General features: G+C 35.9%; 2 protein-coding genes across 2 annotated transcripts; one reads left to right on the top strand and one right to left on the bottom strand.

Annotated features, from left to right (window-relative positions):
• Positions 1–3,696: 3,696 nt before the first annotated feature.
• LOC139784956 (protein OPI10 homolog) lies at positions 3,697–7,073 on the top strand. The gene is made up of 3 exons (XM_071724129.1): positions 3,697–3,902; positions 6,136–6,265; positions 6,365–7,073. The coding sequence occupies exons 1-3, from the start codon at positions 3,873–3,875 to the stop codon at positions 6,793–6,795; spliced, it is 591 nt and encodes a 196-aa protein (XP_071580230.1). The 5' UTR covers positions 3,697–3,872; the 3' UTR covers positions 6,796–7,073.
• A 3,103-nt stretch (positions 7,074–10,176) lies between these two features.
• LOC139784955 (uncharacterized) lies at positions 10,177–13,256 on the bottom strand. The gene has a single exon (XM_071724128.1). The coding sequence runs from the start codon at positions 13,254–13,256 to the stop codon at positions 10,341–10,343; it is 2,916 nt and encodes a 971-aa protein (XP_071580229.1). The 3' UTR covers positions 10,177–10,340.
• Positions 13,257–13,703: the final 447 nt, after the last annotated feature.

Genomic DNA, 13,703 nt, shown 5'->3' with positions numbered 1-13,703 from the left:
ATAAAATAAAGCGAAAAAGAAACACCAATAAAAAATTTAATTATATGATAATTATTATAATAATTATATAATAATTATATAATAAAAAATATTATAATAATATAGATAGCATATGTATACTTTTTCATATACATATATACAAGATGGACAAAATACACAGCGTTATTTTGTATCAACTCACGCTATATTTTGTCCACCTTGCATGTATGTACATAATTTTCCTAATTTTATACGCGTCGAAAAATATGAATGAATTTATTTGTAATAAAAAAAGCAGGTAAAATCCTCATGTCCGTTTATTTATGGTAGATAGGAATTAAGACCCGTTTAATTTTTTAATATTTTATATTTCAATTTAAACCTATATATAATCGATCGAAGTTGTAAATGCTATCGACGTCTGATAGACGTCGATCTGATTTGCTGTTTCGATCTGGGAAAGCTGTAGACGCCATCGACGTCTGATCGATGTCGATCCGATTTACCATTGCCCCCTGGGAGGTCATGCGACAATGGCTACGGTCAACGTGACGCTACAAATGCTTTGGAGCGTTCTTCTTCTCCTTCTTTCTTCATTGAAAGAAAAGAGAAGAGGAATGCTTCGAAGCATTTGTAGCGTCACGTTGACCGTAGCCTCAGACTACGGATTGGGATTGAGATTGGATTGAAATTTGACCAATCAGAGCAAAATTTACTAAACTTGAGATCAGTTTTCTCTGTTCTGATTGATTAAATTGCAATCCAATCTCAATCCCAATCCGTAGTCTGATACGGGCTTAAAGAGACTCTAGGGCCGGTATTCATAGTTGGTTCTTATATTTAAGACCGTCTTAAGTACAATCTCAAGATGTCATTAACCAATCACAGAGTCGTATTAGCATCTTAAGATATTACTTAAGACGGTCTTGAAATAAGATCTGACTATGAATACCGGCCATAGTCTTCAAGATCGTCTTAAGTAAAGTCTTAAGACGCTAATACGGCTCTGTGATTGGTTCATGACATCTTAAGATTGAACTTAAGACGGTCTTAAATAACTATGAATACCGGCCTAGGTTTGTTCGCGTCGCACGCCCCAGCACGCCCCACCATGCTCCTACTCACTCCAACGCACTCCAAAAACTCATCTGCTCCAATCGCCACCCTTTACCCGTGATCCAAAGGTTTGTTCAGGCCATTGCACGTAACAAAGATTTAGGCCCGAATTCATAGTCGTTTCTCAAATAGATCTCGTTTCCAATCTCAAATTTCAGTTCTCAGCTCTCGAATTTTCAACCTCAAATTTCAGTGCTAGTGGCTAATCATCAGGCCGTGGCACATAGAAAAACTTAGGCCCAGTTTCACAAGTGTCGGTTAACTTTTAATCTTACTCACTCTTCGTCTCTTTCTAAGGGGGACGTTAGAAGGAGACGAAGAGTGAGTTAATCTAAGATTAAAAGTTAACCGACACTTGTGAAACTGGGCCTTAAGCAGTAAAACTCAAGCAGTAAGCAAATCAGCCAATCACAGTCAAGAACTTAAGGCACGGCCCTAAGAGGTAGCGAATCCATACCGTTGATTTCTTACTGCTTAAGGCTGCGTTTCGCTATTCACTCGCAGTACTGGCACAGTATAAGTAAGAACAGTAGGTTCACTCCGTGTTGAAGCCTTTGTTCTTCGTGGCAAACGTCCGCCATGATGTGGTTGTGAGAGCGTGTTTTATTTCAACCGCTTACTAGAAACCACTTGATAATTGTATAAGATGAAAAAAAATATAAGAAATATATATTAATTAAATATTTGAAGCAAAAATGTCACAACACATGCACATAAGTAAAAAATACATGCGCTTTTTATTTGAATAATAGAAACCGCTTGTGATAATTATATAAGAAATGAAACAAATATAAGAATTTACATATTAATTAAATATTCGAAACAAAAATGTCACGACACATTTTATTCATGTATATTTTATTTATTTTATTTATGTATTAATTTTTTTATGTATTTATTTATTTATTATCTTTATTACATAATATTCAAATAGCATATTTTTATTATTGTATTTATATAATTTATAAATTATATAAATACATAATATTATATATAATACATTATATTATTTAATTATTTATTTATACTGTAAATCCGTTCCAATATACGCGGCAGTAAGCTGTCAAAGCGTTTTCGTGTTCATGTGACGTCATAGATTTTGTCGTCATTTCCTACTTTCATTACTGCGGCTCGCGAGGTGAGGCATTCGCAGTAAGAACATGGCGGCTATGGCGGCACCTTTGGAAGAATTGGTCCTTGTGGACCTGGAAGGCAACAACGAGAAATATACAGTAATTGTTAGTCACGAACAGTGATCAGCAAAAATTCTGTTTTTAGTAATGATATCGGCGGTTATTTTTAATTAATCAAAAATAAAAAATTTGAGTGTTTTTAATTTTAATTAACACAAAATTGGTAATTAATAAAATACTAAGCTAAAGTTTTACTGCTTTAGTTTTTCTATGTGCCAAGGCCCTTAGCCATAATCGTAAGGCCATAAGAAAATAAACCAATCACAGTCGATTATTCTCCTCGCGCTCGAAGAATAATCGAGTGTGATTGGTCTATTTTCTTATGGCCTTACGATTACGACTAAAACTTTGTTACGTGCAATGGCCTTTCGCGTCGCATGCCCCACCATGCTCCTAATCACTCCAACGCACTCCAAAAACTTATCTGCTTCAATCGCCACCTTTTAGGCTGAGTTTCCACTGAGCGCGTCATGCGTCGCGTTATCACAAGTTAACCAATCAAAACATCCCATTTTATTACATTACTTGTGACGGGATGTTTAGATTGGTTAACGACAGACGACGCGACCAATCAAAACATCGTATTTTATTACATTATTTGTGACGGGATGTTCAGATTGGTTAACGACACATGACGCGACGCGTGACGCGCTCAGTGGGAACTCAGCCTTAGGCATGTGTCGTTAACCAATCTAAACATCCCATCACAAATAATGTAATAAAATTGGATGTTTTGATTGGTCGCGACGGATGACGCGACGTGTGACGCGCTCAGTGGAAACTCATAGCGTTTTTCACTGGCAGAGCTGGTGCGCACTCAGTGCACATTAAAGCCGTTGTACACTGATTTAATGTCTAATATTTAAAGTAAAATGCAAATATTTTGACTGATAAAATACCCAGTACATATTTTACCAAATAGTGCAATAAAGAATATTGAGGATTTCATGATTTAATCCGTTTATATTAAACATATACTTTACGTTGGTTTGTGTACGACGGCTTTAATGTGCACTGAGTGCGCACCAGCTCTGCCAGTGAAAAACGCTATCAGCCTCAAGGTGCGATTTCACGATGACGCTCGACGCTGGATTCGAGCGTCAAAAAGCTAAACTGTGTTTAGCTTTGACACTCGACGCTCATTTCAGCCAATCCAGTGGTTAGGTTATATTTCGCGTCCCTCTGAATCTATCACATGACCAGATTTGACGCTCGAATCCAGCGTCGAGCGTCATCGTGAAATCGCACCTTTATCCGTGATCCAAGTGCTCTTGGTGTTTATTGGAGTATGCGACGCGAACAAACCTTCTAGTGTCGACTTGAGTCGCTAAATGAAAAGCACACATTAGAGACTCTCTAGAAAACGCGTATTTGCATTTTTTACGTATCAAGTTCCCGTTCTATCTATTAATGCATCTATGGTAAATTCAGTAAAGTAATGTGCGTAGCAGTGCGTAGGATGATTATAATGGAATGATATAAAGACGCTAATTACATTTGTGGGGCAGTTTTTCGGTATATTCTGATCAATTCTGATATACTCTGTGATAAACGGAATAAAATAATCTAAATGTGTCCGCAAGAATGCTCGGTATAATCGTAGCTGGCCGACTCGTGAGTACATTAAATTCCATTATGCTATCACATACTACGTTTACGCGAGCGTTACTTCTGTAGTAACTTACGATAATTCACTCGTTTACGCGGAGTAAATTATCGTAAATTACTACAAAAGCCCGTTTACGCGAAGGAAAATCCCGTTTACGCGAAGGAATTATCGTAAGTTACTACAGAAGTAACGCTCGCGTAAACGTGGTGTTCTTAATTGTTAGCATCAGGTTTATTTCGATCGATTATGAATTATAAAACATACTTTTTATTTGTAGTTTTTGTCTTATTAACTTGGCAGAACAAACTGTATATAATACAAATATAATGTTATTTTCACAGTTACTCTGTAATTGTTTGCTTTATAATAAAAAGGTTTTAAAAAAAGATTTTGGAGCTTATCAATTTTATTGATATAATTTGGATCCAACAATTAAGTTTAAAATATTCTAAAATTTTCAGTTATAACTTAAGATTTTAAATTAGGGCTAAACTCTACTTTAGTAGTCTTACTGTATATTTTTGCCTTAGTATCTGCTGGATTAATAAATACTATTTTATATATTTAACAATAGCAGCAATTGTAAAATTGTTATTATTACAAACATTAGTAAAATTTAATTGAGATATGATCAATTCTTTATTAACTTATGTAATAAGATTTTAGAATATGAAGGAAATATAAATAATAGTTAATTTTTAATGATATGGAAACAGGGGTGTTTAATAATATATATTTTTTATTTACAATAGATCAATTACTTATAATATGCTAACTTTATAATAGGCTAGTTATTATAACCTAAAATAAAAAGATCTCACAGAGTAGTTCACTTAACTCGAAGCATCTGAAATTATTTTTGATGATACAATAAAATGTCTAAAGAAAAAGTTGCACCATTTGAGGATACAATTGTGATGACAAAAAATTTTTTTGAGGTTATTTTTTTAGAAATATGAAGGTTAACATCAATTTTTTAAATAAAAAAACCATATGTTTTTGTTTGCACAACTTTACAACCAGCATCGAGAGGAGTTCAGCGATCTATAAGATCATGATCTTAAATGATCTTCAACATGAAATTATATATGTTTGAGGAAAACAAAAAAGTCAAAAATTTTTGCCTTTTAATAAAAATTTATTTTTAAAAGTATCCATCGATTGACTTTAATACATTTTTTAATGCGATAAATAAATGACCTTGTCCTTTCTATAATTTCTACATTTGTATTATATTACTTGCGTATGCATACATTTTTTACTTTTCTGTTTTTTTTAAACTTATGTAATTTTTATGTTTAAGATTATTTGAAGATCATGTTGTCATAGGTCACTGAACTTCTCTCTATACTGGCTATAAAATCACAAAGGTTGTGTTCCAAAGTTTAGTGCCAGTGCTGGAAATCTATAGTGGCCTAGTTTACATCGACGTTTGGTCGACGCGTATCAAGTACTATATTCGTATCAAGTTTGCATTAAATCTCGGGTTATACTGGTGTAAACCGAGATTTGATACAAATATAGTATTTGGTACACATACCAAACGGTCGATGTAAACTAGGCCAGTATGTACACTTAACGTACTATAGATTATCAGAGCTGGCAATGAATTTTGGAACGCAGCCAAAAACATATAGTTGCATTTTAAAAAATGATGTGCATCTTAATATCTCTAAAAATCTTGAAAAAATTTTTCTACTATTATATGCTATCAATTACTCCTTCGAACAATGGAACTTTTTTCTTTAGACATTTTTTTGTTTTATCAAAAACAAGTGAGGTATTTTAGATGCTCTAGTTAAGTGAAGAAGAAAATGTTCAGTAAACATGGGTCCTAAATCAAATACCTGTTGAGATATGGACTAATCTTTATGTTGTCGATACTTGATAATGACTAATGGTCAAACCTTACTGCACTGCAGAAATAATACAACTAATATAAGAAGAGGGCAATGTTTATCATTTAAAGACCTTGATTTATTCAACATCCATCGACGACGTACAAACATTATAGGAATGTGTATTTTTTTATTTAAAATATGTGACAATGAGTGAAAATCACATAGAACACCTCCTATATAATAAAGATTAGTCCATATCTCAACACGTATTTGATTTAGGACCCATGCTTACTGGACATTTTCTTCTCATTTTGATGAGTAGGTACTACCTGTTCTCAAAATATGGGACACTTTTTTTTAAAACACTGTATATATAAATGTAATGTTTATATTTTAGGTCCAAACCGATTTTCAACAAGTTGGTGAAAATCAGTTCTTAATTACTATACCTGACGCTGATAATATCAACCATATAGTAGTATTTCTCACTGGCACTGTCCCTTTCCCAGATGGCATGGGAGGTGCAGGTAAGACAGAAGACAATAAAGATTACTTTGGCAAATAAACTATGGAGATATCTAGACTTTCTTTATATTGAAATTAATTTAAACAATTATCACTTACAGTATACTTTAGTTGGCCAGATCCGAATGCGCCGCCCAACTGGCAATTCCTTGGATACGTTTCCAATTCTAAGCCATCGGCCATCTTTAAAATATCGAATCTAAAGAAAAATCATGAATTTGAAAACAGCAATTTAGGAATTTTTGGGATTGGTAAGATCTCGCACTTCGCGCAGATTGGTGTGTCAGTTGAACCACTGGCGGTGATTGAGCAGCAAGTAGCTACCGTTGCCGCAACTACAACCAACTCTTTCGTGGAATTTGTACAGAAGATGCTAACAAGTTTTGTGAATTATGTGACTAGTTTCACAGTGACGCAAGGGCAAATGACGCCAAATCCTACTGAGAACTTTGTGCCTCTATCTACATTACAGAGCTGGTATGAAACCTTTGAGAGACGGTTGCAGCAGAATCCGAATTTTTGGAAGTCATGATTATAATTGTGATCACATATAGTATGAATTATGGATTTTCTATTGATACACATACGCACACCCATACGCACACACATATACATACATACATATACATATATATATATATATATATATATATATATATATATATATATATATATATATATACATACACATTTTACAACAATGCGCAAGTACTGTTTCAATGCTATCATAAAGTATATTGACTTGTCAGTATAAATTTATTACTTTTATAAGTTTGATATTATTGCTAATAAATAATGATATTATTTGGATTTATGTATAAAAATTTTAGTTTTAAAATAGATTAAACTTTAGTATATTAAACAACTTTAATGCAATGTAGATACATTTGTCATCATTTACATGACTTCAAGAAATATAATTTTTTGCATTAAATATCCTTTTTATTTTGCATTATCATTTTTTTATTAAGCCTTTTGCTCAATTAGAATTAATCTGGTCTTTCATATCTTCAAGAATTTCCTATGGAAATATATCCCAAAATATTACAGATTTTCTTTAAGAAAACAATTTTTGGCTTTACAATTATGTTATAATACAGAATCATACTGTACCTTATTGGATGTAATATTTTTAATATCAAAATGTAGTAATGAAAGAATAACATGCATAGCATGCATAAATCTTGTTTTAATTGGCAATTTCTGATATCACATTTTAGAAAAAATTGATATAACTAATAAAATTATAATATGTATCTTACATTAATATCAATATTTTTAGACAGCACATTGGTCGTGCGCTGATTGCGATTACTATGCGTGCGGCTTGGAAGGAGTGCACTTGTAGTAACGGCCAATAATGTGTAATGCTGAGCTGTATTTTGCCGTTGAATCGCACGGATACATGTTCATTCACAGATCTTAATTATTTAATTTTTTAATAATTATTACGAAAGTCGCAAACAAGACTATTCTACTTACAAGAGAAGGACTGAATTCACCGATTTTAAAGGAACTTGGCAGGATTTACAGAGAATGTTCCCCCGAATGTAATGATACCCCTATTTAGATACCCAGATAGCAAGTTGCCCGCAGGTGGCTGTTAATTTGCTTAAAACTTCTCTGCTTAAGTTGCTTTCAATATTGAGGAAAGTGGCTTCCGATTTTGCCTATTGGATTGCCGACTTTTATTGCCACCAATAGTTATGAGCAGCTTGATGACAACAGTTGTCCTCTTAAGCCTTGTGTACACGATACTAGAAATCGGTCCGAGTTTCGGTTTAAGCCAATGAAATTGCTGCTTTTCTGTAAGAACTGCAAGTTGATTGGTTCAGGGTGCTGTCACATGGCAGTCAGAAATTCGGAAAACGGAATCTCGGAAAAGTCCGAAATTTTTGTGACTGGGCTCCCCATGGACTGATATTTCCGGAATAAGTAAAAATTGAAAAAATTATTTTTATTGTTTTAGAAGAAAAAAGATACTTACCGTAGTAGTAGAGTCTATTAAAAAATAAAGTTTCGACGTATTTTTTATTATAGGGGAGACCGGGGCAAATCGTGACATTTCGCGTTTACCAATTTTTCCTGAGAACACTGTTATAGATAAAAAAATACTGACAGTAGTTTTTTAATGGTTCAACCCTCTAGTTTAAAAAAAAATTTTATTTGTGTCTTTTTATTACATAACTTTTAGAGTAGAACACAAAATGTCTCACCATGTCTCGTGTCACGAATTACCCCGATACCGGGGTAAATCGTGACAGAGTACGGGGCAAATCGTGACACTCCTGTTCTATCCTGTTTTAATGACTTTATTCAAAACTCATAACATTAATTTACTCTGAAACAAGATAAAAAAGACAAAAAATGATTAAGAAGTGCTTTAGTCATCATTAGAACTGCAACGAATGACTTTTCTCGGGCGTCCACGTTGTCTGCGAGCTGGTTGCTCTTTGGAAGGCTTCTTCCTCACATTCTTGTTGGTTTTTTTGGATTTATGTGTTTGCTCCTCTATCAGTGCGTCTACTTCGTTGGCGTCAGTCAGAATTGCAGTCTTCCTGCGTTTTCGTGCTCTTCTCGTGACCTTCCTTTCGCCCGCTTTGGGAAACGATCGAATGGATTGAAGGACCTCAGCGAGGGGAATGTCATCGTCGCTGATGTTTGGGCTTGAGGCCTTGGGCATACCATTTTCGGTTGACGATTCTGGCCGTGATTGGTCCTCTCCACTCCATGCTCTATCAGTGACATGACCGGGCAAGAAATCAATTTCCTGAAAAACGTCTGGATTGAGAGGAAAGATTCCTGCAGTTTGAAATCCGGATCTGATATTTAAACTTGTTGCGGCTAAAGGCAATGCTGAGGTGACGATTGAAGGGATGTCATAGATCGTCATCGTTCTTCCGGGATTATTCAACATCCAATAATCGCAATGCGTATTATAAGATTTTTTTAATGGACCAAAAACACTCCTATCCAGGGGTTGGAGTTTATGTGAACAGTGGGGCGGCAAAGATAAAACTGTGATATGATGCTGTTGACAAAACTGGAGGGCATCAATTGAGATATGAGATTGATGATTGTCCAGAAAAAGCACAGAATTTGCCGCTGAAGCCTGACAGTGGTTTTGAAAATGTCTCAAAAACAACACAAAATCAGAAGCAATCATCCACTTTTGTTCGCACTTCCGGCGCTTCCGATTGGTGCGTTGGACAAAAAATGAGGTTTGAAATTTTAGAACTCTAGTTAATTATTGGGTGCTTACGAAGAAGCGCTCGGGGCGGCTCGGAGTTAGATTTTGGTATAGCATATGTTACGTGCACTATACCAAAACTTAACCCCGAGCCGCCCCGAACGCTTCTTCGTAAGCACCGTGTCACGAAATACCCCGAGTGCTCGTGTCACGAAATGCCCCAGCGTCACTTTTCATTTTTCGGTTTGCAAAAAATCCAGACAAGATGAAAGTGCATACAATCTGTGATTCACACACGTGTATAACAATCTAGAGAACAAGTAAAACTTACCGAATGATATTTCTAACGGATGAATTCGTAGTAAACACAAAAAATCCGAGATCTGAAAATTTTACTTCGACAACACAAAAGTACTTTTTCTGACACTGCCAACGTTACACGGTAAATACGCGTGTCAAACTTCGTTGTAACATAGAAGGCCACTAGCGCCACCCACAGTAATTATTTCAGATTTTTAGCTGCGCATGGGTTCCGATGGCGCGCATTTCAAATTTTTCGCGTTGTCACGAATTGCCCCGGTCTCCCCTACTCTAAAATTATATAGAAATTTCTTTAATTTAAAAATATGTTAAGGTTAGAATGCCATTTAGTTTTCCGTAAAGCCCCTTGCACAATCCCAGGCAACAGGCAATAGGAACAGGGAATAGAAATCAGAAATCATGTAGATAGATAGATATTTATTTACTTCAGCTTTACATAATAGCCAGGAAGGGACTTGGTTTACAAAATAAAACTTAACCACACTCATCCATCCATACCTTGCGTATACTATCCGTTATAGCCTAAAATAACCTACAACTACCTTAAACTAAACTATTTCTCACAGTCATATCACAGTCATATCTTTAGTCTTATTTAATTCCTTGCGCTTCTTTAGTTCCTTCTCCCTCTCTTTCCATAATTTCCTCAGCATCTTACCCTTATCTAAATCTAGTTCATCGCTCCACAGCCTTTTCCACTTCTCCGCCTCATTCCTACCTAAATCCTTAAACCACACACTTGCCCTCTTACATTCCTTTACATAATGTTCCATACAGTCACTGCCCTCACCGCACAAAATACATTTTTTACAATTTTCTTCTAACCAATATTTATTTACTTCTTCTAAATTTCCGCATCTCAGTTTTATTAAAGCTCTCACATCATCTCCTATCCTTACTTTCTTTAAATTACCCTTCTTTAAATATTCCGGACCCCCATTCGCCTTGTCTAACACTCTATATCTTTTGTTATATCTTGCCTCTAAGATTTTATTTCCTTCCCATTGCCTCTGATTATCTCTTTCCCTGCTTATTATTTCTTCCTCTAGATTTGTACCCTCTCTTCTCTTTTCCTCCAGAAAGCCTATTCCCCATCCATTCCTGTTATAATACCTTTCTCTTTCCATACTATACAGATCCTTCCACCCATAAGTTTCTTTTTCCTTCCAACAATGACTTACAATAACTCCGCACCTATCTTCTAAAATTCTTTCCTCATATTTCATTGCCCTTATTCCCCAACCCACCATTAATTTATCCATACCTAATTCCCTAGATATCACATACCTTGGTGTGCAGAAATCTATCGCAAAAATCCAACGAATATAGTCCATCATTATTTTCTCCAACTCTTTTTTCTCTTCCCACCCCCAAATTTCTACCCCGTAAGCCATAACGCTTTGCACCAAATATTTAAATAACATCCACCTCCTTAAGAAATCCCCTCTACACATTCTTTCTCCTAATCCCCAGATTTTTCTGACTGCCATCCTGCCTTTTTTCATCAGTTCTCTAATATGATCTTTGTAATTACCATTCCTATTAAACGTAAAACCTAAATATTTAAAGCTCTGTACCTCTTCTATATATTTATCCCCCCATTTCCACACTTCTTTGCCTTCTTTTCTCTTCCTATTAAACACTAAAATCTTTGTCTTTTCTGTACATAACTCTAATTTCCTTTCCTTTAAAAATCTTTTCAGCGTGCTTAACATGTCTAACAATGCATCCCTATTTCTCGCAACCATTACAATATCGTCCGCATACTCTAAATTCCAAACCCTCATCTTATCTACCTCTATTCCTCCTATATCTCTCTTTTTCAATACTTCAGCTAACTCCGCTATGTACAGATTAAACAGAAGTGGACTTATTACGCATCCCTGCCTTACTCCTTTTGACGTCTGGAACTTCTTCGTATACCCCTGGCTGGTCCTGACCACAACTTCCGTTTCCTCGTAGATCATTTCCAATCTTCTTAACAGTTGTTCATTTGTACCTTTATCACGTAGAATTCTCCACAGGATTTCCCTATCCACATTATCAAATGCAGCCTTAAGGTCTGCAAATATCGCGTACACCTTTTCCGCCTTTCCGCCTCTTCTTCTTCCTTTTTGGATCAGATGGTTCAACACGAAAATGTTATCTATTGTTGACCTTCCTTTTCTAAAGCCTGCCTGACTCTCCGGGATCATTCCTTTCTCTTCCGCTTCCTTCTCTAGCCTGCTCCTTATTACCTCCGCATAAACTTTATACGCCGTACATAATAACGATATACCTCTATAATTTCCGGTCTTCTCTTGATCTCCTCTCTTATATAGTGTCACTATTATGCTTTTCTTCCAGTCTGATGGTATCGTTCCTTCTCTCCATATTTGTCTCAGCAAATCCACCAGCCTGTTCCATAAGGGTCCACTCGCATATTTCCACGCCTCCATTGGTATTTCATCTATTCCCGCCGCCTTTTTTAATTTCAATTTTTTCAATGCCAATTTGATCTCCATTTCTGTAATTTCATCCTCCTCATCCCCTTCAATCCTTTCATCCCTTTTCACTTCTTTCCTTCCTTCTTGATGCCTTGTCTTCTCCCTACTTTCCTCTTCCTCCTCCACTTCCGACCCTCCTAGTAGCTCCATGAAGTGCCTTCTCCATTCCTTCTTGCCTATTTTATTCTTCTTCCATACCTTTTTGTTCCTTTTCTTATTTATGTTTTTCCAGACATCTGTTTCCTTCTTCAATTTCCTTAATTCCTCTTCTTCCTTTTGCCTCTTCTCCTCCTGTTTTTTTAGTTGTAGATCCCTCAACTTTCCTTTTTCCTCTATGTACCTTTTCCTACCTATTTTGCCCTTCCTCCACTTCCTGTACATTCTATGCACTTCCCTCTTCTTTCTTGTACAGCTTCTATCCCACCAGTCCTTATGACCTAATTCCTTTTTCTTAATTCTTATCCATTTTTTGACCATGGATTCTTGAGCAATTTGTTTAATCCTTTGCCATTTCTCCTCCACCGACCTGCATACCTGTCCTTCTTCCATACATAACTCCTCCGTCCTCTCTTTATACTCCTGTATAGCATCCTTATCCCACATTATAACAAGCTTTTCCTCCTCTTCTCTTGCTTCACTTTCCTCTTCTACCTCTTGTCCTCTTCCTTTTTCTATTTCCTCCTCCAGAATTAGCGGCATATGATCCGAGTCCACTTTATCATCTATCCTAAATTTTACAATTCTCTCGTGTACATTATCGCTTACTATCGCATAATCTATTACCGTATTGCCTCTGGCTCCTACATAGGTGTATTCACCATCCCAATCTCCTACCGTCGTACCATTTAATATATACCAACCCTTTTCCTGTACCCACTCAACAAAATTCCTTCCCCCATTACTGATTACCTTGTCTTTACTACTTCTTTCCAATTCCATCTCCTCTATTTCCCAACCCCCTAGTTCCCCTATCCTTATATTAAAATCGCCACCCATTATAATACTTCCCTCTTCTTCATCCCCTAATAGCCTATTCAATTTTTCTTCCAACTCTCTCCAGCCCCCGGAGTTGTACACCGAAATAATCCTACAATTTTCTTTTTCTCCTCTTATTTCTGATACTACCACATCCCCCTCTTCTTCCTTAATTAACCTACTACCTACTTTTCCCCAGTCCTTCTTTTTACCTATCACAAAACCTCCTTTTGCCCTCCCTCTTCTTTTTACTCTCCTCGCAAAACTACAAGCCCATTCGTGCGACTCAGGCAGCTTGTCTTTAATCCTTTCCCATCCCTCCTTTTCTAACCATGTTTCACATAAACTAATAAAATCGAACTTACCTATATATTTCCAAAACTCTTTGTCTTTGTTAAACAAGCCTGCAGTGTTCCAAAACAAAACTCTTCTCCTCCCTTTGAACTCCCCCCCTCCCTTTTCAGCTTT

The sequence above is a fragment of the Temnothorax nylanderi genome, unplaced genomic scaffold, assembly GCF_030848795.1.
Source record: "Temnothorax nylanderi isolate EJ_2023f unplaced genomic scaffold, tnyl_v1.0 TNYL_tig0713_pilon, whole genome shotgun sequence".
Classification (NCBI taxonomy): domain Eukaryota; kingdom Metazoa; phylum Arthropoda; class Insecta; order Hymenoptera; family Formicidae; genus Temnothorax; species Temnothorax nylanderi.
This window is presented reverse-complemented; position numbering and strand designations above follow the sequence as displayed.